Below are 25,944 nucleotides of genomic sequence, written 5' to 3'. Positions count from 1 at the left end.
ATAATGCATATTCAGCCAAAATTCCTAACCTCTAACAACCAGATGCAGGACTTTCAGGCATATTTAGTCACACCATATTGCTCCTACAAACAACTGCTACAAAATAATCTAAGAAAAAAAAAACTGATGACTATGTTGCTTATATACAATGAAGTCCCAGAGTCACATGTTAAAGAATAAATTCACATTCTCCATGAGCCATCTGGTTTAAAGCCAAGTATTTTTCTCCTCCACCCAGAAATCTTGTATAAACATAATAGTACATTACTGTTCTTTCAAGATGAACACACCTAGTAAAAATCAACAATTCCCTCTAAGGCGGATTCATGAACACATTTTATGAGGATAAATTTGCAGCCTGTCCATTTCTGACAGCAGTCAGAAAGAATACCTATTTCTGGACAGGAAGCTGAAAGAAATACCAAAAAAAAGAAGGCATTTTAGAATCTGGTCATGGGCTGCAGTTGCCACACACCTAATTTTCAGTGCAGTAGCTCCCATTCATAGTGCTATGACCTCACTCAAACAACAGTAAAGTCCTTTCATTACTTCCATGTTAACCCACTGCTCTTACATCACAGGCCAGTTAGTAATTGCTCAGCTGTATATTAGCTCAACAGCATTTTAAAGTCAAGTAACGACAGATTTGCCTCAGACAACTAATGTTTGATAGCAGTGTTTAAATTATCCAAGTGTTTCAGAAGCTTGTCCCTTCTCTAATACTGAATTTTATCTTTACAGTCATAAACAGTAGGCTCCCATCCACCAACAGTTTTGTAATTCCTATTAATTTGATTAAATTAGTATCTTCAAAGCAGAAGAGCAACAAAAATGGAGAGTTTGAGGTGTTTTTTTAATTCATGTCTGACCTTCAGAGGCACTGTTGTCAAAACAGGTGAAATCAATTAAATTCATTTTTGAAAAAATATAAATTAAGAAACACTATACTACCCAAACTAAAAGTATACTGAGTTCTGAAAAATTATGCCAAAAAAACCTATCTGACAATTTTCCTTCGCTAACCCTCCTGTAGTCTGCTCCTAAGTCAAAACATTCAAGCAACTGTGTCCGTCACTACCAGTAAGGGAAAATCCAGATTGCCTTCCCCAGAAGGAATTATTCGCCCTTTCATCTGCCTGTCCTTATGCCATGTATTGACTTCTCTGCTAATACTCAGCCTGCTCCTCATTCAGTCACCCCAAATGGGAGATCTGCAGGCTCTGCTTGCACACCTGAAGTTCTCCCCCAAGCCACCCACTGGGGCGGGACGGAAGAGCTGTAACCTTCCATCTCAGGAGGATTTTTTGCCTGCAGAGCAATCACACTAGCAGTTGCACCAACTGTATAGCAAAGGATAAGTGAACCTCTAGTCAAAACTGAGGCACCTCCAATCTCTCCCCTTTCCTGACAACATTAATTCTCTCTTGCAATGACAGTTAAGAAAGGACATTGTATGCATCTTCCTGAAAATAGAGACAACTAGTGTATCATCATCTTGCACATGCCTCCAAAATTTCTCATTCTGATTACTATTGGGGACCATTTTACAGTTTCTGCCTGTTTTCCTCTACATCTTATGTTTAGTTCATAGGTACCTTTTATAGAATCTCGCAGTACTGCTTAAAATTCAAGATTTGCTGATTTCCTTCAACCATGACACTTAAGGGGTCAAAACCATTTCCACGCTGTTTCAGACTAAGCTAGTTTAGCCCAGTACTCTGCCTGTGACAAAGGCTAGCACCAGGTTCTCTAGAGGAAGACACAAGATCCTCATGATAGACTGGAGGCAATTTGCCTTAAATAAACATTTCATCCGGTAATAAACAGAGATAAGCTTAGACCTTCAGCCATGAAGTTCAAGGGCCTTAAAATATCTTTTGATAGTAATTTAAAATGAGGATAATCTAGTCCTGAATATTAAAGTTTTTTGAAGGTAGGAAGAAGTTTAGAAATAAGATAAATGCTTTCCTTGCTCAGAGCAACAGGCAGGAAAGATCCTCCCAGCACCCACTGCAGAGTGAGCAGAGGGCTTCTGTCCAAATAATAACATATCTCACACCAAGGTGCATCACTGAGAACAAACTGCACAGGTAAAAAGCCTTCAAAATATATCAACCAAAGGACTAAAGCTCAGAAAGTGCCGGATATACCAATCCCATTGCAAAAATATTAATGAATAAATGAAAACACCATGAGATAAGTGATAAGAGATGGTTTCCTCCACTTGCAGGATTTGTTTAGTTTGGGGTTTTTTGTTTTAAAGGCAAGTTACCCAAAGTTTTAGTCACCAACTCCAGCAAGTTATTTGCTGCCAGATTTGCTATTCCTCAATGACGGCAAGCACAGCTGAGAAGACTTCCCTCCTGGAAACTAATTATCAAAATCATAATATTCAGATTACATTATCTCAACTATTTCATTAAAAATCAGGAGCGAGGATGGGAGTTGCACTGCTGCAAAGCATATCATGAAACATCGGCAGCTGCAGCTGCATCCTGTAATCTCATGGAGTTTCAAGACAGCTGTGTTAAAGTTTAAAGGAAGACAAGGGACACACAAATTTTTACCAGAAGTGCTCCTCACTTCCATCAGGAGGTCTTTAAATACCACTTCCAGGGAGAAGCAAACTAGTGAAATAAAGGGGAGTGGGGAAGTCTCTCAGTCTAGAAACAAACCCAGAAATGTAGACCCAACAGCTGACTAGAGACAGTTAAAAACTAGCAAGTTTTGAGTATCATGATAGTCCATGCTCTTACTTACCTATTTTAATACAATGGCTGGCTCCATAGCCATACCATGTTGTGCTCCTCCAGACAACTAGGAGGAGCTGACGTTTGACGTCTGCACATTATGATAAAGACAGGAACCCAGGGGCTGGGGGACATGACACTATTTAGCCATTTTTCAGATCTGTGTAGATTAGGAAAAAAGTATACAATTATATCATATTTTTAATTCTGCACCAGTTATGATTTAATTACCTGATTTCTGCTTACAGGAAATGGCCAAGAACATTTTCTCACTCTGCCTGATGCTGGCAAACCTATTCAAGAATGAGGCATTTAAATTAAAATGTTAAAGTTTACCAGCCTTTTTTTTTTCCCTACTGCCTTACCATTGCAGAGTGGTATGATTATTCTCAAAGTCTACCACTTAAAAAGCTTAAGGAACAATCTCAGAAATGTTTACTTCAAAGTGTTGCATAATGTCATTATTAGCATTTTACTTCAAATCATGACTCATGGATATTCATTCTGAAAAGCTATAAAATAAAAGGAAGCATGCAGTGAGAGACCAAGGCAATAATGAAAACAAGAATGGAAATCAATAAAGAGAAAAAGAACTAGAGCAATGGGACCTGGACCGTATCACAGACCATAATTCACTGGTGACTAACTTAGACTGAATGCTAACGACTGAGTGCTGGCAGGAACACATTTGATCAAAACCTACCTGACACAGTGCAGAGCTCAAAAGGCAAATCAAGCAGGTCTCTCTGAAACTACTGTAATTAGAGCTTAGCGGTGTGGCCATTTTTTGTTCCCTTCTTAAAGGGAAAAAGAAAAAAAAAAAGGGAAAAAACCCAAAAGAAAATAGTCTTAAAGCTATTACTCTCTGTAAATGCTTGGTTACAACTTCACAAGATATTCACAGAGCATCTACTTGTGCAAAATCCCACTGAAATGAAAAAAGTTCACTTGCTCGCATTTCCTAAAGGCCAGAATTTGAGCAGGGCATTGTAGGCATGTGAATGGGAAGAGGTTAAGTGATTTCAGGACAGCACACGTATTTAATAACATGAAGGCAGATGAGATAACATCAGATGTTTGAAAGAAACAATTAAAGGAAGTTGGCTGAAAGCCTCCCAGCCTTCCCCACTGACAACAACTGCGCTCAAAGACAAGCCTAACAAAAACGGGCCAACAGGGGAATTACTGGAGTAGAACGAAAGCTGTAAAATCCAAAGCCAAGGGAGAATAAAGACGCTTTCAAACACGGACCACTACAGGTCTGCATTTATAAAGCAGTCCCTCCAGGTGATGGGGACTGCTGCCAGGGAGCCCAGGGAAAGATACTGGCATCTCACCTTGGCACCACAAAGCAGGAATACAAAGGTACGGGCAGCAAGGACAAAATCCCAAACTGGTAGGTTAATATGCTTCACTGCCCACTTTTGCTGGATTTGGCTGGGATAGAGTTAATTTCTTCATCTAGCTAGTATGGGGCTATGGTTTGGGTTTGTGACCAAAACTGCATTGATAACACAGGGATGTTTTCGTTACTGCTGAGCAGTGCTTACCCAGAGCCAAGGGCTTTTCTGCTTCTCCCCCTACCCCACCAGCGAGGAGGCTGGGGGGGCACAAGGAGTTGGGAGGGGACACAGCCGGGACAGCTGACCCCAACTGACCCAAGGGATATTCCAGGACGTCATGCTCAGCATGTAAAGCTCGGGGAAGAAGAAGGAAGGGGGGACGTTCGGAGTGATGGCGTTTGTCTTCCCAAGTCACCGGCAGGTGTGATGGAGCCCTGCTGTCCTGGAGATGGCTGAACACCTGCCTGCCCATGGGAAGTGGGGAATGAATCCCTTGTTTTGCTTTGCTTGTGTGCGCGGCTTTCACTTTACCTATTAAACTGTCTTTATCTCAACCCACGAGTTTTCTCACTTTTACTCTTCCAATTCTCTCCCCCATCCTGATGCGGGGGGAGCGAGCAAGCGGCTGTGTGGGGCTGAGTTGCCAGCTGGGGTTAAACCACAACACCAGTGAACATGCCTTGTTCATCTCCAGTCTATGGCCAAGAAAAAATAACCAACCACTCCCTGTCTCGGGTGTGTGAGTGAGTGACAACGTCTTTCCTTCTATCATATTTAAACATTGGGGGAAGCCGCATCTTTCTCCTCCGAACAGCTTAGGAACCGTTTTAATCCAATGAGAACCCACTGATCAGCCGCAGTTTATGTTCAGGGTTTATTTTCTGTCCTCAGGTCTTTGACTTAAGTTCACGCAGAAGAAAAAAGACTACCTTACTTTGAAATAAACTCACCACCAAGTTCTTTGGAGGTGATTTACAGCAAGCTTAGAAACAGCTGAACTGTAGCTTTCTGCTTATGAATGAAGCAGTAAGCTGTAGGAAGAAAATGCAGTGTCTCCAGATGTCTTTTTAAACCTCTGATGCGTTAACTTGAGTGAGGTACCCAGTCAACCCATGAGTGTCTGAAGTGACACACACCAAACGCTTGCTCAAACTACTAGGGAGTGGAAAACCTGAACACTGCAGAATCTAGAGGTTGAGGTTTTGTTTGTTATTTTTTATAATATATACTTACTTTAGAGGGAATTTTTCTAACAGTAACAATTCAGTTTTGGAAAAAAGAAATTGGACTAACCTTGTCACATACAACTATCAAGTACCCTCCCCTCTCAGATCACCAGGAGTGGCTGAGCAACGGATCTTTAGACGCTCAGCAAAGGCCTTTCTCATTTAAGTCGTGAGTAAATTCTTATCTTTTATTCTGCAAAAGCTGCTTAAGAAGATTTCGGTACACACTGTGCTGGTAATTTATGTATCTAACCAAAAGCAACAGAACAGGACTCCTGATCTCCATCTCTCCCACTGTCACACAAAAAAAATGGCACAGTGATTAGGAACATGCCTGAGGAACAGAGCTGACACTCCTGCATAGCTATTGCATACTGAATTGGAGGGGGTTGGGGGGTGTCTGCTATTCTGGAGATGCAATTTCCTTTCCAAACTTCAGATAAAAAAGCAACTTTCAATATTTCTATTATTTGCAAAGTGACAGTAGAGGACCAATACTTAGATATCCTTCATGTTTTGTGCAGAGGGCATAACAATGAAGGTCTGAAGCATACAGAAATCAAGAGCTTTCAGAGGGAGCAATAGAGCTTATTCCTTCCACCAGCTTCCAGCTCTGCACACTTTTACTGAGGCTACCGATTTAATTTGACAGGATGCCTCTTTTCCCCCTTCTAAAGCTTTTCTTCCCTCTTGTGCAAAGGACCAAACAACACAATCCTGAACCAAAAGAAAAGACACACATGCTGTTCTGTAAAATCCAATATAGTTGAGGAGTGTGAGGAATGCAAGAGAATTGTGGTGAATGAGGTTTGCTTAACTTTGTGCAAGTAAACCTCACAGGAACAAGAGCCAGAATTTCAAAGTGATTCACTCAGTCCCTAGCACAAGTGTGAGCACTGTTCCCAAGAACCACAGAAATAATGACTGACCTTCAGAATATTTCACAGTATGTTCTTTGTGCCAGCTTTTCAAAAAATTATAATTACTTAGAAGTGCTGAGGAGGATTAAGGCAGACAGGCCAAGGCTCCTCGCAACTTTCCAATGTTGGGAGATGTCTGAAATACAGCACCACAGGCATGATCAAAGATGAGGTAGACCCAGAAGTCACTCGTTGTGCTCTATTCAACCACAAGGTTGTGCGGTCAAAGGAAGTTAGGAAGGAAGCACTGATCTATGTCTTTTGTCGCTCAGAAAACCAATGTATATACATGTCAGTGGGTTTGAAAACAAAAACTTTGGCTCAAGTTTGCTGGATAATATTTTAGAGAGGAGAATTAACTCCAAACATTGCAGCATAATTGCACCATTACACGGTGTCTGCTATGAGCATTCAAGTCATATGCAAAAGTATAGTAAAAATTCACAAGTCTAGATGCATTCTGTAGAGAAATCTGCATGTCCTGACAATTTAACCTCCCATGGTCAACAAAAAGCTTGACCCAACAGATGTTTGTTAAACTCTGCTCTGCATGTGCCAAATGTGGCCAGGGCAGAATGCCAGAAACAGCCTTTTTAGAAGCTTATTGGACGACCTGGAACTCAGGACTTTTGACAGCAGTTGGGCTAAAAACAAATTAAAAGGAAGGCACGCAGCAACGCTGCAACTGAATGCATATGAACTGTGCCACTGAACAGTCTTTGTTCTTTATCACTGCAGCATTTAATTATTTTGAGAGCTTGCTGATATGCATGGTTATTGAACATGAATCCAGTCTCAGCAGTTTGTATTTTGTCAGAAAGATCTTTTAGCCTAGAAACTGAGAAGTGATAATTTATTCTCTACGTCAAGAAATTAAGAGGAGTTAGTCAATTCAGTCATCTAGACTGAAGAGCTGAGAGACCTGAACGAGGTGGCATGGAAGTTCTTTAGAAGAAGAGTCTGAAAGTTGTCCGGCATTGCCGAAAGAAACCTCTTTCCCAAAGTAGGGCAGCAGGTCTCTACATTCAGAGGAGCATAGACTCCTCAGGAGAAGGACATAAAAATAAGGTTAGAATCAGGGTAACAGGGCAATGTCTGACACAGAATGGGAAGGATTAGTCATACGAAGTCACAGATTTACTAGAATTATTTAAAAGATGATGAAGTAATCTGTTTGCTTTTTATTCTTGCTTTCTGGCTAAAAGAATTCTGTAGATCTTATCTAGACAACAGTTAAGCAGTTGAGATACTGCCACAAAGGGGAAAAAAAAAAAATCCATAAAAATGTGAGGATAAGTGTTAAAGGAGAAATAGCAGGCCTCTAGAAAGGTAGCTGCAAAGTTCTGGAGGGCTATAACTGCAAACTAAACATAAATGCAGTATTTCCATACTTGTTATGACAGAGAGAACAGGAACATGACATTGTAATCTTCTGATTTTGAAGACGCATTGAAATTCAAGGCTGGGATGCACTAGCACACAGAGTAGACAGGAAAACCATACGGGAAAACACAGCCAGTGTAAGAGCTGTGGTTAACAGAAACGGGGTGAAATTCAGCATCCCCTGCTTCAGGCCAGGACTCACAGGAACTTCTGTGAGATTTTCGTTCTCCTTGGCTGCTCCGAGCTGAAGGCTCAGATGTGCTGCCGGAGCACACCCCAGGCACCATGCTAACGTGAAAGGTGACACGAGAAGGAGGATGAATTAATTCCAGCTGCAAAACATACAGAGAAAGGCTGTTAAGATAATCAGAGAAGGAGAAAGACTACTGCCTGAGGGATGGTTCAGAGCTTGGATTGTTTCATATAGCACAACGAGACACCATCCTCTATTAAATCCTTCAGGAAGGAAAAGCTGTTATTTTAACTGAAGGGCAGAACTGACAGAACAGCAAGTGCGTACAAAACAAACTGCAGATGGATTCAGTTGGGAAACAGAAGTCTCACAACTACTAGAGTAATGAAAAACAGTGGGGATACCCACTAACTGAAGTTTTTACCTGCAAAAAAGGGACAACAGGTCTCTCTTTCGGACATGAGACTGCCTCAGTCCAGGAGGTCCCTTCCCATTTAGTGTAAAACTACAATACACAGTAACTTGTGTGTTGAAGACCTTCATCAACTCTGCAATAATTTTGCAATATAAGCTTTCCATCCCACAACAAAGCAATAATCTCATTCAGCCACGATATATGCCAGGTTGCTTACTAGGTGTACCTGAGGCACACTGGCTTTGTTAGCCTAGCTTACTACACATTCTGTCAAACCATTTAATTAAATATGTATCACTAAAGGCACAAATACAGTAGCAGAGCTGTTTGGCAGCAGTGGTGCTATTCCCTAGTAACTATTTTGTGATTCAGAAAGAATCTTCTGAACTGGCAGGTGGATAAAATACCTGTTTTAACACAAGAACTATTGAGGGGAAACCTACAGATACCCTATTTGTGCCACCTTTCAGAAAAAGCCTTTATTTTTGTTTACTAAGTTGTATGCACACAGTTTGCAAACACACACACAAAACTGCTTAGAAGCCACTGCATCAGAAACAGTGTCCCTAACTCAGCCTATCTCAAAGCATCCACAAGTTTATGACTCCTCTTAAAAAAAAAAAAAATTCTCCTGCATTAAATGCCATCCCCTTTTTAAAACTGTATTAGTTTAGTCCATTCTGATCTTTCTCACTCTTCTGCACTGATTGCACAAATTTACTCACTTGCTATAGAAAAAAAATCAAATTATTTCAATGTTTTATTTGGCTTACAATTATTAGGCTTAAAATTAGCAAACAACTTACAAGCATTTTGATAGTACCCGAAGTGCTGGTTTTTTTACTTATCCATATGAATGACTGTAGTGAATAAATATTACCTGACACCTGCCTTAAACACACAAATGCAGATACTGTCCGAGGATGGGTTCACTCCATTGACAAAACGATCTAGTTTCTCACACTGAATCCTTCACTCTTTTTGAAAGAAAAGGTTAGAGGTTACCTATCTTCTGATGTTATTATGCAATTCTGTCCATTTTCCATCCTCTCCAGCATTATACATAGAAATGGATTTGCATCGCTGACCACCCATATTGCTCACAGCTTCAACAACTCACACCTCTTTACTCAATCTCTCAGTCTACATATCACTCCAGCTATTATAATCAGTATGCATTACCCCATTTATCTTATTAGCACTGAGGCAGTGATCAGTCTGATCACTGATGTGAAGAAACTGTTCTACTCTAACCCATCACTCTTAAAAATAAAATGGGCCATCTTCTTTTTTTTCCCCAAAGAGTGGCTTATGACAGCTGTGCTAATTGCTCTGTAGCCTCACTGAAGTCAGAGTGAGAAAAAGGTAAGAGCTATCTGCCCAGTTGTGCAGTGCTGGGGGTAATTTGGCAGGGGGGGAATGACACTTTTTTTTTTTTTTAACCACACAATCAGGATAGTTGTTTTCCTGTTGGAACTAATTATTTTTCCACTGTAGGCAAAAAAATACAAATTGAATCAAATTAGGAAAATAAATTATCCTTCACACTGAGAACACACATGCCATGTTTCAATCCAGAGCAAGTTTCTGCAGCCAATGTATAAATCCATCCTCAAATACAAAAACAAATCAGATATTTAAGTCTTATGCCTGTAAGACTTCAAGAGCAGAAATAGAAAAGTAGAAATTCAATGTATTGTATTCAACAGGGCATACTCTGAGCTAGCCCTAAGGAATCAGATCAATTCTAAAAACTCAGTATTAATAAAAAATAAAACCTCTACTGTTAAGAGAAGCCATAGGAACATCTTTGCTTCCTTATCACAAGATTTGAGAGTTTCTTTTTACATGAAGTAGCTACCAAACTGAACCAAGGCAGAAATATAGATCTGCAGGGTTTGGGGTGTTGGTTTGTTGTTTTGGTTTGGTTGGGGGTGATGGTGGGGGGGGGGGGGTGTTCATTTTAAAGAAAATAAATGGCAATTTACAATTTTTACAACAACAAACAGAAAAAGATGTTTCTGAAAAAGTAGTAGTAGTAGTAAATGGCTTGTATTCAGTATTTTACGCTCAATGTGTAATCTCTTTAAAACAGATTAGATCATAACATGCTACTCCCTTCATATCAGTATCTGTACCTTTTTTCTCCTTTTATATATAACCGTACACATGTGTATTTTTCACGTCCCATAGGGAATTTGGCAGAACCACAGCATGCAGGGAAGCGGGGATGCCCCACCAGCAGCAGGACCCCCCTGCCACGGTCGCACAGCGCAGTTGTGGTCTCACTTCGGGCGTACACGAGTTGACTGTTTCCCCGTGCCAGTACATGAATACATTCAGAATTACAACGCACAACCTTATGGGACCAAAAAGATATGGATAAATTTATTGAACCCCAGAACAAGTAAAAGACACTACGGAGGATATGGATATTCCAGTTCTGGGTCTGCTCCCTCTGTGAACATGAATCCCATGTAAAGGGGGGCTCACTGCAATCATCCCAGATCGATCAGCAAGAATTAAATGTAATGCCTGTCTGGGGGACATCATACGGCAGTGGGTTAGTCTCACAGCCTAATTACTTGCAGGCACCCATATCCCTCTTGGCTGCCTCCACGCACACGCCAGTGCTTTGGGGCACCTCCAGCCTCCCACCTCGGCCTCCAGCAGATGCTTAGAAGCAGCATAGGAAATTATACTTAGGGTTTGATGCTTCCAAGCATTTGTAGGTTTTTTATTTCTAATCTAAGTTTCTATAAACATGTCAAAGTAATTGAGGACCAGAGCTATTTAAAGATTTCAAGTTTATGAAATAAGGAGTGCCCAATTAGGCAGCAACACCCAGACAGGTGCCTGGATAAAACTTAACCCCTGTTAGCCCCTTTAAAGAACTGCTTAGGATAATAAAACCTCATTAATCAGGCTAGATTTTTTTTTTTTTGTGGTGAGGAAAATAAATCTTTAAACTTTCCATTTTTGTTCTGTCAGATGTAATTTTCAGATTGCTATTTTTTCAAGAACGTAGAAAAGAGAAATCACAGTCCATTTGGTGGCCTGTACACTTGACGGCCAACAGTTGCCACACATACACATGCTACTAATCAACACGGAAAGGATGTTACCCAAAGGCCCTCTCCAAGTATTAAAGACCTCACTCAACTGTACGAGCAGCAGACTACTGCAAAGCCAGCTATTAAAACAAAATACAGTACGTCAGCATATTTCATAAGCAGGTTCTATTGAAGTCATACATAAAAAAGAAATAATTGAAGAGAGCATTTGATATTAAAATGGAAATACTATTCCTATTCTACGTGTCATTCTGCCCCCATTAATCCCTCCCTCAGCACTAGAAAGTATAAGCACAGTGACCTCTTGCAAATCAGCCCAGGTCTATCTGCGGGATTAGATTCAGTGGATGGCTCAGGGTGTCACAATATTTTCCAAGGGCACTTTATTTGCTGTCTGAAGATACTCTTGAAAATGATTTCTCAGTCATTAATTATGCATTCTATTTCTTATAATCAGTTCTTTTAATTAGTATCCCAGGCAGCTTTGCTGGGGATCCCACACTTTTAGTAATTAGGGGCAGTTTGTTGCCCCTAATTAACTTCAGACATAGCAAGACTCTGTTACTTCAGCTGTTTTTATGTTTGCATTGCATATTCTGTCCTGCTTTACTGGCTCAGAAATGAGACTGCCCTGTTGTGCTATTTATCTCATTTAAGTTCCATCACTCTTTCTTGACTCCGCGTTAGTTGCTCTCATTTTAAATCTCTCTGACTCTCTCTGAAGTCACGTCTACACTGACAAGCAGTGTGACACCAGAAAAGCGCATCTCTACAGTGAAACAGTTCACGTGGAGGACCTGACACCCACCCTAAATGCATTTCAGGAGGCTTTACCCCTCTCCCGTTGTATGGACTGAATGTGCTCCCAGAACGTACCTTCTGGTTTACCTTTGCTCACACACAAGACATATTCTTGCAGTCTAAACCAGAACTCTGCAAGTGGGACAAGGAGGGTGACTCTAAAGCACACTCCTGATCAGAGCTGAAATGGTAATGCAGATAATGATGTTGTCACTGATTAAGTGTGTTACCTTTGGGGATGGTCTTACTTTTTACAAGTGCCTCAATTATCTCAGCACATCATACTTCTGCAGCTACTGGACAGTAGCCATGACCACTGCACATCAGTCCAACACCATCAGGCATGGATTAGCAAAATACAGCAATCAGGTTTACGAATAGATTTTTATAATACGGGAAGAACTCTGCCAGCCTGTACCGTCTCCTTCCCTTGTGTGCTGCTGTGCATAATTAAGTGCACTTGTAACAGATACAGCTTGTAATACAGCAAGAGGGTCATGTACGGAGGCTTTAGCCAGTTTACTGATTTTATCACGTCTGTGACCTCTTGAAGGCCATTCCAGACTGAGTTCTAACAACTGGAGTTAGCAAATTAATGTGTTAATAATCTATTAGAATTTAAATAGCCAGAACACATAAAACAGCTAGCGGTTTAGTAAAAATCTGAATAATTTTGTGGCATTTTAAATAAATAATACTTCTAATGCTTACATGATGCTTTTCATCTACAGACAGCAAGCTGTATTAAAGTAGCAGAAAGACTGTTGTAACGCATTTGCTCCAATGTAACTTTGAGGAAGAGCCAGGCAAAGACCACCGCTAATACCCAGCCCTGTTCACTGTGTACCACTGTCCTTCCTTGCCCTTTAGAAAGTAAAGGGGTCTTAAAACTTCCCCAGCCCAGCCTGTGGGAGGTGGGGAGAAACGAATCTTCATCTCACTGTAACAGCAGTCCCGTAAGGTACTAACCACCCTGCAGACAGGCTGTCCGAGTGAGTGCCGCCCACAGAAATGCTCACATACTCTGATACTAGTGGGTGGCTGATCTGCAGATCACCTTTAGATTACACAGTTAAGAATGACAGTCTTAATTTATTTCCTTTTCAGCAACACATGAGCAAAATATATCTATATATCCACAGACTGCCAGATCTCATAATTCTCAGATTACCTTTACAGGATGTTTATTTTTTTATATTCCAAGTCATAAAACAGAAGGCTTATACACACAAAGCATGGCTAGTCACTTTCTAACATTTATTATCACGGAAAAAGGCCTGGAAGCATTAAATAAGGGTACCTAAAAACTTGGATGACAGAGAAAGACAACTTTAAAAGTTGGCCTTAAAAATCTCAAGTGATGTTTTTAAAGTCATTGAATTTGGGAGCCAAAGCATGCCGAAAAGAACCGAAAACCATATAAATGAGATTGGTAGAATTTGTATCACGGAATATTTAAGCTAAAATGCTTCTAATTACTTCATCACCACGTACTAGCATGCTCAGAACCTCCACCGTTTTTAGCATCTATGTGGTTACAAGAACGATACTGCATTTGGTGTTAAGTCACCACAAGCTGAATCTAAGTGTCTGTTCAGGCAAATACTCCAACTCTGCAAGTTGAAGATTACTAGAAACAAAAAATTTCTAATCGAGTTTGTTAACTTCCATCTCCAAATAATACCGCTATTTGTTGGTCTTCAATCCCCACTGGTAGGAGACTGAAATATCCTCTGCCTTTTAATGACACTGTAGGAAGGAAGAGAGAGTCAGAGGGGAACCAACTGCTAAGATGATTTAATATCAGATCTATACCAAACAACCACTTCTTCTTTATTTTTATTTCTTTTCTTTGCTTATGCTCCATCCATAAGGAGATCAAAATAAAAAAAAAAATAAAAAAACCTCGTCAATATTTTAACACTAATGCATATTTGATGTATTAAACAGTTGGAATGGCGAAACATTCGTAGAACACTTTTGAATGAGAAACAGCCGCCAGTACCTTGCTACAAGGCCTCAGAATACATTATTTAGAAATAAATAAAGGAATGTATGAGCAATAGGCACAAATTGGGGATGCTCCCCAGCAAAAGCCAGCAAGATAAATATTCGGTGTAGACTGCCTGGAGGTGGATTTTATTATTTTTTTTAAAAGAAAACTCATTAATCCACTGTAAGAAAAACCTAAACACATAAACCAACTGCAACCTTCTGCAGAAAAAAAATCTGAGACCATGAAAACACTGTTTTCCCCAATGCACTATATATCCTACCACGATGATTTCCATGGACTCCAACTTCTGAGCACGAGGTTTCTCACCAACTCTTTTCCCTTGCTATTCTGTATTACACTGACATGAATATTGAGACTATTCACTTTTTTTCCAGCTTAATCCTTATCTCTTTTTCCTAGCCCAATATCTTTCTTGCAAACTCTTATTCCCCAAGATACTCCTCCTTCATTTCTGTTTCATACTGAAAAGTGTAACTCTCACGACCAGTGGATTTCTCTGCTACAAATTCATTCCTCTTAACTTTGTCATTGTCCTTGCTGAACAGTTCCTCTACTCCAAAATTAATTCAGTTCCATGTACTTTCTCAATACCTTCAACTCAGTCCATGAAACTCTCCATCACTGATTTCCATTTCTCCCCTAATCTTTGTAGATGTACATCATCTCTTTGGAGATCTCATTTATACACTATCTGAGCTTTGTCCTTTCTTCCACAACCTTTTCTGTGGCCCAAACAAGTCTACTCAAACCACTATCCTAAGGAATTTTTGTGTGTGTGCGCCTATACTATCACTCAGAGTACCCCTCCAGCACTTTCATTAAACAGAAGCTGCCAGCCTCTATTTCCAAAACCGCACAGCCAAGACAATTTAACATAAATGAATAATTAATGCGTGAGAGAAAAATGGAAACAGAGCTGGAGAAAAATTGTTGTACAATCACCTTTTCTAATTTTTCTTCACCAGGTCATGTAGTTAAAGAAGTACTCACTGTAGCTCTGTTCATTCTTCACAATGCTGTTAATTAATGCTTTTTCCCCTTCCTGACAGGAAAAACACTCAAGAACATTCTTAAACTTATGCATACAAGTAATCACGCTTGAAGACAAGCATATGCTTTATCTCCTCGCTGCAAAATAAATAAGAACCAGGAATAAATTTTTTTGGGCAAGTACCATCAACTTCTAGTGAATTTTAAACAAAAAATGAAAAGCCTTCAATGCTTATGGCTGTGAAAATAACCTTCAAAACGCAAACCTAAGCCGATTCAGCCCGGTACCCACATGCAAACACTCTGCCTCTCCTGCTGCTCCGAGTTTCCCCCACACAGCAACAAACTGAAAACTGCCTTTTCACAGCTGCTATTCTGAAACCTGGGGGAATCAGCTGCAAGGCACAAGAGCTGGGCTGCTTTCAATTCGGTGCCAGCACTTCTAGGCAGAAGCAGGCATTGGATAGGCACTAGGCAAGGGGAGCAGATGCTGTTCCTCTCCCTGCCTCCCCCCCGAATGGCAACAGCTAGAAACCAAGGAGAAGTTTGAGTACCAGACCTGTGCATGCCACAGCCATCAGCAGGCAGCAAGAGGAGTAAGCTGGAAAGAAATATAGGAGGCATCTTTGCAGCCACTGCGCCAAAAAACTATAGGAAAAGAGACTTAAAAAGTTTAAAAACCTCAGAGGCTGGCACCCAGTTCAGACAGAGCAATACACTAACTGGGGCTCAGTACAACTAAATATAGGACCAGAGTCAAGGCACAAAGACAAGCACCCCAACACGCACCCTTCAATCAGCAGAGGAGAGCCAAGCACCTTCCTAGAAGAAAACACATCATCCCACCTTCCCCCACGGACACCTCTTGGGTTGATAAATGGGAAGCAAGTTTTGTCCCTGAGCTATTAGCTTTCCAGTTCTAGCAAGCATACGAATAAAAGGGAAGCAGCAGGAGACAGAGATGTGTTCAGCTAGCAAAGCAGGAGACGTCTACATACAAAAAAGAAACAAGGATAACAGGAAAGTAAAAACACAAATACAGAGGTACATTAAAAAAGCAAAACAATATATACTGAAAGCAACTTCAGGATGATATTCACCAGTATTAAAAAGAAATGGTGCAAAGACAGAAAGAGAAAAAACAAGTGTAATAAGCAGCATGCAAATGGAGAAGTGATTGGTTAGTAGCGTCCCCAAAAATGAACTGGTGACAACAGGTGTGCTTGGGGGAGGAAGGTTGCCGGGGGGGGGGGGGGGCGGCAGGAAATGGTAAATCTGCTTTTATAGAAATACATCATTCAATGAATAGTCAACCAGCAATCAACAAGTATTTTCTGCTCTGGCAGTATTCCACAGTTAAAGACAGTACATGGTAATGAGTATTTTGATATACCACCCCTCTCTAGATACAGGGAAAGGAGTATGGTTGGGAGGGGAAAAAGAGTATTTTCACCAGCTTTGTTCTTCCATGATAGCAATGAATATGTTTCTCAGATGATGTCAGAGAAAGTTATAAAGACAAGATGAGCTGATTTGGTATTCCTGCTTCTCTGTCACCAACTACCAACGGTTCAGATATACAAAATACAATGTGAGAATAACAACTGCCTGCAAAGGGCAAGAAATGCAAGGCAGCCCAGCCAGCCAATTCCCCCATACTGTTCCTGCAGAGATGGTGACAGTAAACTGATCCTTCAAACTCCCTGCCAGCTCCCCTGTAGAAAATACTAAGTAGACTTCCTCAAGCACTTTAAATGGGGTATTTGCCAACAGAGTTAACACACTCATCAAACCACGTGGGTGACAGAAAGAAACGAACAACCTGAGGTCAGAAAGAAACGAACAACCTGAGGTCACTCGCTCACAAAAAAATTTTAAAATTGTCCCCTCAAATAACAGTAATTAAAAAATAATCAAATTTCAAAGGCAAGTATGGGTAAAAGAGGCAGGGAAAACAAAACAAGCAAGCAAAAGAGACTGATGAATTTTTCAGCATAGTAAACTAGGTTTGCAGACTGTCCCTACATGTCCATGTCATTACACAGCTGTTTACCAAAGCCTTATTTACCCAGCACGCTGCCTAGCTTTTGGCCAAGCCACACCGATCAATGCTGAGCTGGCGGGGCAGCAGAAGAATATAGGATTAAAACAAAACTCTGATGGATTGTCATTTCTGAAGTGGCGTTGGTAACTAGAAGGCTCTGCTTCTCTCACCACCCTTCAGTATTTCTTCAGCCACCGTTGACTCAATTGCCCTTCGCAAGCAATTTTCCTACTGCAGGCAAGAACAGCTTCTTCCCCAAAGAGCAAGTTCTGACTAGGGCAAAAAGATCTATTTGTGAATAATCTTGCCTCAACATGTATAGAGCTGTGTAGGCCACCATCTTAATGGGCTTTGACAGGATTTACCAAAAGACTCTACACTCACTTGACTGAAAACAAAAGACATACAGCTTAGAGCATCATGACAAGATGTTATCGAGGTGTTTGTGATGGGGAAAAACAGAGAGGCAAATAAACTTGATTTAAAATTACTTTCTGAAACACTTCACAAAAAAATTGAAATTTGTAAAGGAACGGAAGAAGTCTTCCTAGAAAGCTCTTCAGCAGAATTTTGACCAGATGGCCAAGTTTTATAGCTCAGCTCTTCCTCTGAAATATGTCTAGAGTTTCTGGCAACAATGGCTTTGGATGTACTCTCCTTGCTACCTTACCAGTGGGGAAAGCAGCATCTTATGAAGGAGGCTCAGAAGCCAAGAGACAATTTTTCTTTCCCAGAACATGCTCAGCCAATAAATAAGTAGATACACATCACCAGCTCAAAAGCAAGGAAAAGCGGTGCTTGGGGCAGGAGAAATGAAGACATTGAGAATTAAACTGTGATCCAGAGAATGAAGTCTATCCCTCTAACCAACATTTTCCTGATAAAGTTATTTAGTGGACACGTATCATTACAAACCTCTCCTTTAGACGTAAAGTCCAAGAAACAGAAACGAACAAACTCATACAGTTCGGATGAAAACAATTTACTGATTATTACGACTCCTACTTTTGAGAATTAACTGGAAGTCAATGTTTTTGATCTACTCATGATTGAGCAGGTGGACAGAAGAGAAGAAACGGAAGGAAAACAGGCCATCATGTATTCAGGAAGTAAACTCATCTAGTTACGATTTCTACTCTGCAGAACTAACTCCACCACACCTTGAAAAATCACACCATGCTTCAGTTCCACATCTCCAATATTAGCTTATTCTTCCTTCTCCACCACAAACCTACCAGTAACCAAAGTAAGACAGGATGTAATAGTAGGTCACTTACTAACTCTGAACAGTTAAAAAAGAGTATTTCTACCACATAATCCTACAGATTAAAAAAAGAAATGCAACCAGATTATAAAAGTATGCGTTTCAGCAAAGTCAGGGCTAAATTACATTGAATTTGGCACCCCGACCGCAGAAGGCAAAGGCAGGGACTGGGAGAATGAAGAACTGCCCACTGTAGGAGAAGGTCAGATTTGAGACCACCTAAGGAACCTGAGGGTGCACAAGTCCATGGGACCTGATGAGATGCATCCGCAGGTCCTGAGGGAATGACCAGATGAAATGGCTAAGCCACTATCCTTGGTATTTGAGAAGTCATGGCACTCTGGGGAAGTTCCCACTGACTGGAAAAGGGGAAACATAACCCCCATTTTTAAAAAGGGTAAAAAGGAAGACCTGGGGAACTACAGGTCAGTCAGCCTCACCTCTGTTTAACATCTTTTTCGGCGACGCGGACAGTGGGATCGCGTGCACTCTCAGCAAGTTTGCCAACGACACCAAGCTGTGTGGTGTGGTCGACACGCTGAAGGGAAGGGATGCCATCCAGAGGGACCTTGACAGGCTTGAGAGGTGGGCCCATGCGAACCTTGTGAAGTTCAACAAGGCCAAGTGCAAGGTCCTGCATATGGGCCAGGACAATCCCAAGCACAAATACAGGCTGGGCGATGAGTGGATTGAGAGTAGCCCTGTGGAGAAGGACTTGGGGGTACTGGTTGACAAGAAACTCAACATGACCCAGCAATGTGCATTTGCAGCCCAGAAAGCCAACTGTATCCTGGGCTGCATCAAAAGAAGCGTGACCAGCAGGTCAAGGGAGGTGATTCTCTCCTCTGCTCCGCTCTGGTGAGAACCCACCTGCAGTACTGTGTTCAGCTCTGGGGCCCCCAATATAAGAAGGACGTGGACCTCTTGGAGCGAGTCCAGAGGAGGGCCATGAAGATGATCAGAGGGCTGGAGCACCTCTCCTAAGAAGACAGGCTGAGAGAGTTGGGGTTGTTCAGCCTGGAGAAGAGAAGACTCCAGGGAGACCTTACAGCAGCCTTCCAGTACTTAAAGGGGGGCCTACAAGAAAGTCAGAGAGGGACTTTTTACAAGGGCATGTAGTGACAGGAAAAGGGGTAACGGATGTAAACTGAAAGAGGGTAGATTTAGATTAGATGCAAGGAAGAAGTTCTTCACTGTGAGGGTGGTGAGGCACTGGAACAGGTTGCCCAGAGAGGCTGTGGATGTCCCCCCATCCCTGGAAGTATCCAGGGCCAGGTTGGATGGGGCTTCGAGTAACCTGGTCTAGTAGAAGGTGTCCCTGCCCATGGGAGGGGGGTTGGAACTAGATGATCTTTAAGGTCCCTTCCAACCCAAACCATTCTAAGATTCTAAAAAACAAGTTAGCGGAGTTGATGGACTATGGTGAATTATGATAGTTCTTTTTTTTCTTAAAGTTTGATTTCTTTTTTTTTTTTTTTAATCAATCTTATCTATCACAATAGAGCTGAGCTAATTTTACTTAGTGAGAAGAAAGAAGGATGAGAAAGGACAACAGAGGAGTGAAACACTGCCTGCATTTAAAATTCTTTACGTTAATTAGTATAACTCAGTCTATTAAGTATGATGGTTTCAAGATATCACATAGTACATTTTAATCTGATACTGAAGCAAGAACATGAGAAGCCAGCCATATTGTAAACCATTTCCTTACTGATATTACAATGCAATTGAGGATATTTGATATGTGAATTCCATCTCATTCCCTTACTGGATAATATGTTCCACATTAAAAAAGAAGCAAACTGCATTCTGCAATATTTGCTCAGCAATATGCCAAATGAACTGGCAGAAAGAACAAATTACTTCTGCTCTCAAGCAGGGTGGATACTATTCTTAGGTTATCAGAAAGACTGCTGGTGCAAAAGCATTATGAAGAGCGCGCAAGCAGAGACAGGCAGACTGGGCTGGGAGCTGGAACCACATAGCATCATAGGTTCTGGTTCGAAACCATACCTTGGATCGCTTACACACTGATGATGGCCTGAGCGTGCGGTAGTTAGCGCCAGTTAAGTAACACAGGTAAGGAATTTCAGTCCAGCTCACCACGGACAGCCAGCCACATAACAGAAATCAGATGTGAAGCAAAAGAGCAAGAGATTAGGGGACAGTCTGCATCTGTATCGTATCTTGGCAGTGGGAAAATTCACTTGGGAAATAAGACAGACTTTTACCCTATGGAATATGAGTCCAGCTATCACACATCCAAAAGCGTCTTACTACAGGACACAGTGTAAGACAGGTGGTTGTACTCTCACTCCTAAGGCTGACATGGGGCCACCGTGCAGCACAGAGAGCAAAAATTAGAGCACAAAAGAGAGCTCCTTCGTATGGCTCTCAGTAATCCTGAACTATCAAAGCAGGTTTTCTGGACTCTCAAAACTCAGGACTAGTTCTGCTACCCTATATTCAGTAATTCATTGCGTAACATATCAAATTGTCAAGTAAGACGAAGGATGTTTACGTGCATTTCATTACTATTAGAGAGAGGTGCAACTCCTAGAAAGAATTTTTTGTGTGTGCTACATCTTATTTAAAAACGCTAGCTCCTGACCAGCAAAAGACAAATCATCCTTGTTCTGCAGCTAAATTCCTACGCATGACAAAAATCTCTTTCTACATATAGTAGTTAAACCAAAAGCCAGAGTTCACTTAAAAACAGTAATTAGCAAAAGTAACATTTAGGTTTAGGTATCAAGTCAATTCTGTCAATCAGCCAGTTCATTGCTCATATGTTAAATCCACAACTGTTGTATTTCTGTATTCGCTGCACATCAGTAATCTCTTTTCATACATCTTATTAATAAAAATAATTACTACTGTAGTTATTTTTAAAACTGGGTTCCTATACTTAGTGACTGAGATCAGCGAGAACTGCTAAATATTCAGTATCTTCTGCAGTTGATGGCCAAGAGTTGTACCTTGGAAGCTGATCAGGAAAATTTCATCAAGAGGAGGGCAATGCAGCACAGGAGCAGGCCACACAGTTGGGCTGTGGGATCTCAGCTCTGGAGGCTTCTGAGCCTCCTGCTTGAACCTAGACTGGTATCAACACTACATCAGGTCAGCTTGGGCTTTGTCCAGTGGGAAGTCACACTTAGATGACGTCCAGATGTCCCCTCAAAATATCATTTCTATGACGACTCTGTTTTGGGGTAGGGAGTCCTCAGTGGGGTGGTGAAAATTCTCATTTTACCAGATTTTCTTTGGCTTCCTGTTTACAAGATGTCTTTACACAGGCTTCGCAGTTTAAGTACCTAACAATAAAACCAAAACGTTCTTCCAGAAATAATCTTATTATTAGCACCACGTTAACTTGTCAGGGAATTCACTAAGCACAAATTACCTATAGCAGGCATAATTCAGACACCTCAAAACATTTAGTACTGAACTTTACAAACCCTTAGTGGTTTGGAAGGACCAAGGTCATAAAAAGCAAAGTGGAACTGAATTCTTTTTTGTGTCCTGTCACTATCCCTCTGGAAAGTGATGTGGAAGGGGTTTTGGGGGGTTTCTTTTCCGTTTTGGTTTGGGTTTGTTTGTTTTACAGAACTGAAAGTAAAAAAAAGATGCATGGATTTTTTAGACGAAACACTTCCAAGAACTGAGCTTTTAAGCAGTTACCTGGAAACGCAGCACCTTGTTTCAAAAGTTTAAGTATTCTACCTATTCAACAGCTCAAAAGTAACAGAGAACAAGCACCGTGACAGCATAAATACCCACGGCATACCTGCCGATTCTCAAGAGCTCGTCTCTGATGTACGAGACGCCGAGAATAATTTTGGTCAACCTTCACTAGAAGGCCATTCTCATCACAAACACGTATGCTAATGGCTCCTCTGCGCAGAGAGGCCGCACTTCGTAATTAAGGAAACCAAACAGTTTTCCCGTTCGCCTCTGTATGATGCCCGAATTTGCTCGAGGCGGTACAGACGGTCAGAACGCGACTTGCAGGAGGCACCCCCGGGAGGTGCACCTCCATCCGTCAGGCAGCGCCGAGGAGCAGACTCGGCTCTTCCACCGCGCAGCGGCCCTGCCGCCCTCCGCGCCCCTCTCCCCTCGGCGCGGCCACCTCCAGCGCCCCTCTAAAAACTCGGAAGGACTTTACGCCTCTTGGCCGAGGGACCCCTAGCCGCAGGGGCCGGTCCGGAGAAGCCGCGCCGAGACCCAGCTTCGCGACGCCCTGCTCGCACGCCGCTCCGCGCTGGCGGCGCCGATGGGGGCCGGCGGCGGCTCCCCCGGCCCTGCGCGGGCGCCTGACCAGCGCCCGCCTCAACCTGTTGCGGGCCGGAGCGCGGCGGCGGCGCGGCGCTCGCCGGCGGGCGGGCGGGCACGGGGTGGCCCGGCGGGGGGCGAGGGCGGGCGGCGGCGCGGGGCAGGGCGGGCGCGGCAGCGGGCAGGCGGGGGCTCACCTTCTGCTGCCGGCGGGCCATGTCCGTGGGCTGCTTGGCGTTGAAGGGGTGCGCGATGCACCTGGCGACGAACACGTAGAGCTGCAGCCGGAGCCGCTTCTCCCGCTCCTCTCGCTGCAGGCGCTCCTGTTCCTCCCGGCCCTCGCTCAGCACCGAGGGGCTGGGGCTGGGGCTGGCCGCCCGCGCCGCGCCGGCCTCCCTGCCCCGCGGGTCCCGGGCCGGCGGCGGCAGCGAGCGCGGCGAGCCGCCGCCCGCCGCCACCAGCGCGTCCCGCCGCTCCTCTTCCAGCACCTCATCGGACTCCTCCTCGCTGGAGGAAGGGTCCAGCATCGCGCTCGGCGGGCGCGCCCCGCGGCCGGGCGCGGAGCGAGGCGGGGAGCGGCGCGCACCTTCCCGGACACGTCGAGTTTACACACACAGACTGTTTCCGACCGGCGGCGGCCGCCGGGCGGGAGCGGAGGGGCGGGGAGGGGAGGCGGGGTTTGGGAAGGGGGTCGAGCCTGGGTTGCCGTGGGAATTGCTCCGAGCGGCTCCCGCCGGAGGCGGGGCTGCAGCCGGGCTGGCACCTCCGCCCGCCCCGGCGGGGAGCCGCGGCCCGCAGGTGGCCGGGGACGGGGACGGGGCCGGCTGCCCTGCTCCCAGCGACCAGGGCCGCTGCTGGCCGGGAAAGCCCCCGGCCGCCGCTCAGCAGCGCTGCGCCGCTCGGCCCCTGCCGGTCCTGGCGGCGGCTGGCCCGGCTGCGCCCTGCCCCGCGTCCCGGGCAGCGGGGCCGGCGTGCGAAACGCGCCCGCCGCTCGGCTGCCGGCTCAGACACACGGGGGGGGACGCCGTGCTGGGAGGGGAGAGCGGGGGGCTGTGCCCCCCCCCCCCCCCCCCCGACTTGGCTCGGCCCGGCCCGGCTGGCCGCCGACCCCGGGCTCGCTGGCGGTCTCTGCCATGTAGGATGGGGGGAAAATGAGAGGCGTCTCAAATGGCCCCCGAGAAAAAGAAGCCCCCGACACCGTGCCTTTCTGAGGTGGGGAGCGAGCTGATACTGAAGAGCGCGTTGCTCTTGCAGGATACTTCTGCTGGGAGCCCGCCGGTAGTTCACAGCTCTCTGAAATTGTTGTTCCAGGCTGGCTGCGGATCCAGGCAGGTTCATATTCACAGTGGTTATCTTCACAGTTAAGGCTGTGAGAAACGTGAAAGCCTACCACTGTCACTCTCTCAAATGAAATAAAAAAGGCTTCTTCACCATGTGAGAGCTAAATTTCTGGAGTCTGATTAGGGCCCCGTGGAAAGCTAGCCTTGGGGAGGGAAGGCACATCAGATTTCGTGTGGATCAACAAGTCCTCTTGCTCGCGACACACCCGCGCATGATGGTGCTGGTACCAGGGAGGACGAGGGAGCTACGGAATGAGGAAGGATCGGGGGTCAGGAGGGCAAAGGCTGGAGGGACGGACGGTCTCACGGGAAGGCAGTGTCCCTCTCCGCTCCCTTAAAACAATGGCAGCTGAGGCTCTGCCCACACAGCTCTAGGCCCCTGCTCGTTAGCGGTGGCAAGTTTTCAAAGGCTTAATGGAAACTCGACAAACTCAGTAGGCCTGCCCAGTTCTCACTGTATGAGCTGGGCTGGGGTTAGGCTCATGAAAGGCTGATGTCCATTAGCCTTTGTGATGAAAGGCTCTAGTCCATTACCAATATTTTGAAGTGCCTGGCCCTCCAGTAGGAGACTTAGGGAAGGATCTTTAAAGCCAGCAGTTATCTCCTGAGTGAAGCAGCTTTCAGAAGGCAAAATTACTCCTGCTGTGGGCAGCAGCTGTGGGCTAGACGGCAGTATTGAGCGTTAGGAGTCTGATTTCCGCCTCTAGATCTCTACCACGGGAATGAGGTGGAGTACTGAGGAAGACCCATGCTGACAAACACACTGGCTTTCTTCAAAGTTTGGGTGCTAAGTGTAGCAGTCATATAAAAATAGGTGGATTATTTACGTGGTTGGCTCATGTCCTTAACACTAACTGATAATAGTAGGCAAAATTTGTGAAATGCAGACAGGCAGTCAGGGAAAAGTATGAATGTCAACCTACTGAACATCTCTGGTCACATTTCCTTAGTGCAGGAGTTGCTAAGGCCAGTTCTTGCGGGTACTACCATCACCAGTCACAGGTCAGTGCTTGTGTTCCCAGTGTATCATTGCAAGTAGTGCTAGTCCTGCAGCAGATTAAGAGGTAGTTCCATAAAAAATATGGAACTGGGTACTGTAAACTACTTTTTCACTAAGAGCTATACAATGTGCACTCAGATTTGTGGGTGCCTTTTTGTAATAACTTGTTCTCATTCTAATGGCAAATAATAAAAATAAAGTAACACTATAAAAAACTTGCCACCAAAGACATGCAAAGCACCAATTGGGATATGAACTCTCTGAAACTTCAAAACAGTCAGGTCCCAAACATTTTTAAATGTAATGGCTCAGTCCAGCAGTGTCATCTCACAACTACTGCTGCATTAAGGCCAGAACAATCATGTTATCATGCATAAGATCACATAACCCTTCTTTAGAGAAAAGATTATGTTAGCTGCCTGCACCTTTTTGGAGGGAAGATATTTCTTGCTTTCGTTCATGCTTCGTATCAGAATGACAGAGTTGTTGAGATTGGCAAGGACCTTCTGAGGTCATCTAGTCCAACCCCCAGAGCAGGGTCCCCTTCAGCATGTTGCCCAGAGCTGAGTCCAGTCGGGATTTGGATATTTGCAAGGATGGAGACTCCACAACTTCTCTGGGCAACCTATGCAAGTGTTTGACCGCTCTCACAGTAAAAAAGCTTTTTCTTATGTTTAAACAGAATTAATTTCCCGTATTTGATTTTGTGCCCGTTCCTTCTTGTCCTTTCCTTGGTACCACTGTGAAGAGTCTGGCTCTAAGTTCTTTACTCCCCTCCATCAACTATTTGTCCACATTGATAAGATTCCCCCAAGCTTTCTGTTCTCCAGGGTGAACAATCCCAGCTCCCTCAGCCTCTCCACGTAGGTCACATGCTCCAAGTCATTAATGACCTCCCTGACCTTTCACTTG

At 43.7% G+C, this 25,944-nt stretch overlaps 1 protein-coding gene across 22 annotated transcripts in view; it reads right to left on the bottom strand.

The window, feature by feature from the left end:
* Positions 1-23,334, bottom strand: part of CADPS2 (calcium dependent secretion activator 2) — a 322,654-nt gene extending 299,320 nt beyond the window's left edge. For 12 of the 22 annotated variants that reach the window (XM_030014988.2, XM_030014991.2, XM_030014990.2 and 9 more), the window contains exon 1: positions 22,890-23,334. In XM_030014988.2, coding sequence (XP_029870848.1) covers positions 22,890-23,219 — 330 coding nt within the window. In that variant the 5' untranslated portion in view covers positions 23,220-23,334. The remainder of the gene's footprint in view (positions 1-22,889) is intronic. The other 10 variants (XM_030014999.2, XM_030015000.2, XM_030015002.2 and 7 more) reach the window with 1 other exon arrangement.
* Positions 23,335-25,944: the final 2,610 nt, after the last annotated feature.

Source organism: Aquila chrysaetos, chromosome 5, assembly GCF_900496995.4.
Source record: "Aquila chrysaetos chrysaetos chromosome 5, bAquChr1.4, whole genome shotgun sequence".
Classification (NCBI taxonomy): domain Eukaryota; kingdom Metazoa; phylum Chordata; class Aves; order Accipitriformes; family Accipitridae; genus Aquila; species Aquila chrysaetos.
Note: the sequence above shows the minus strand (reverse complement) of the source record. Positions and strands in the feature narration are given on the sequence as shown.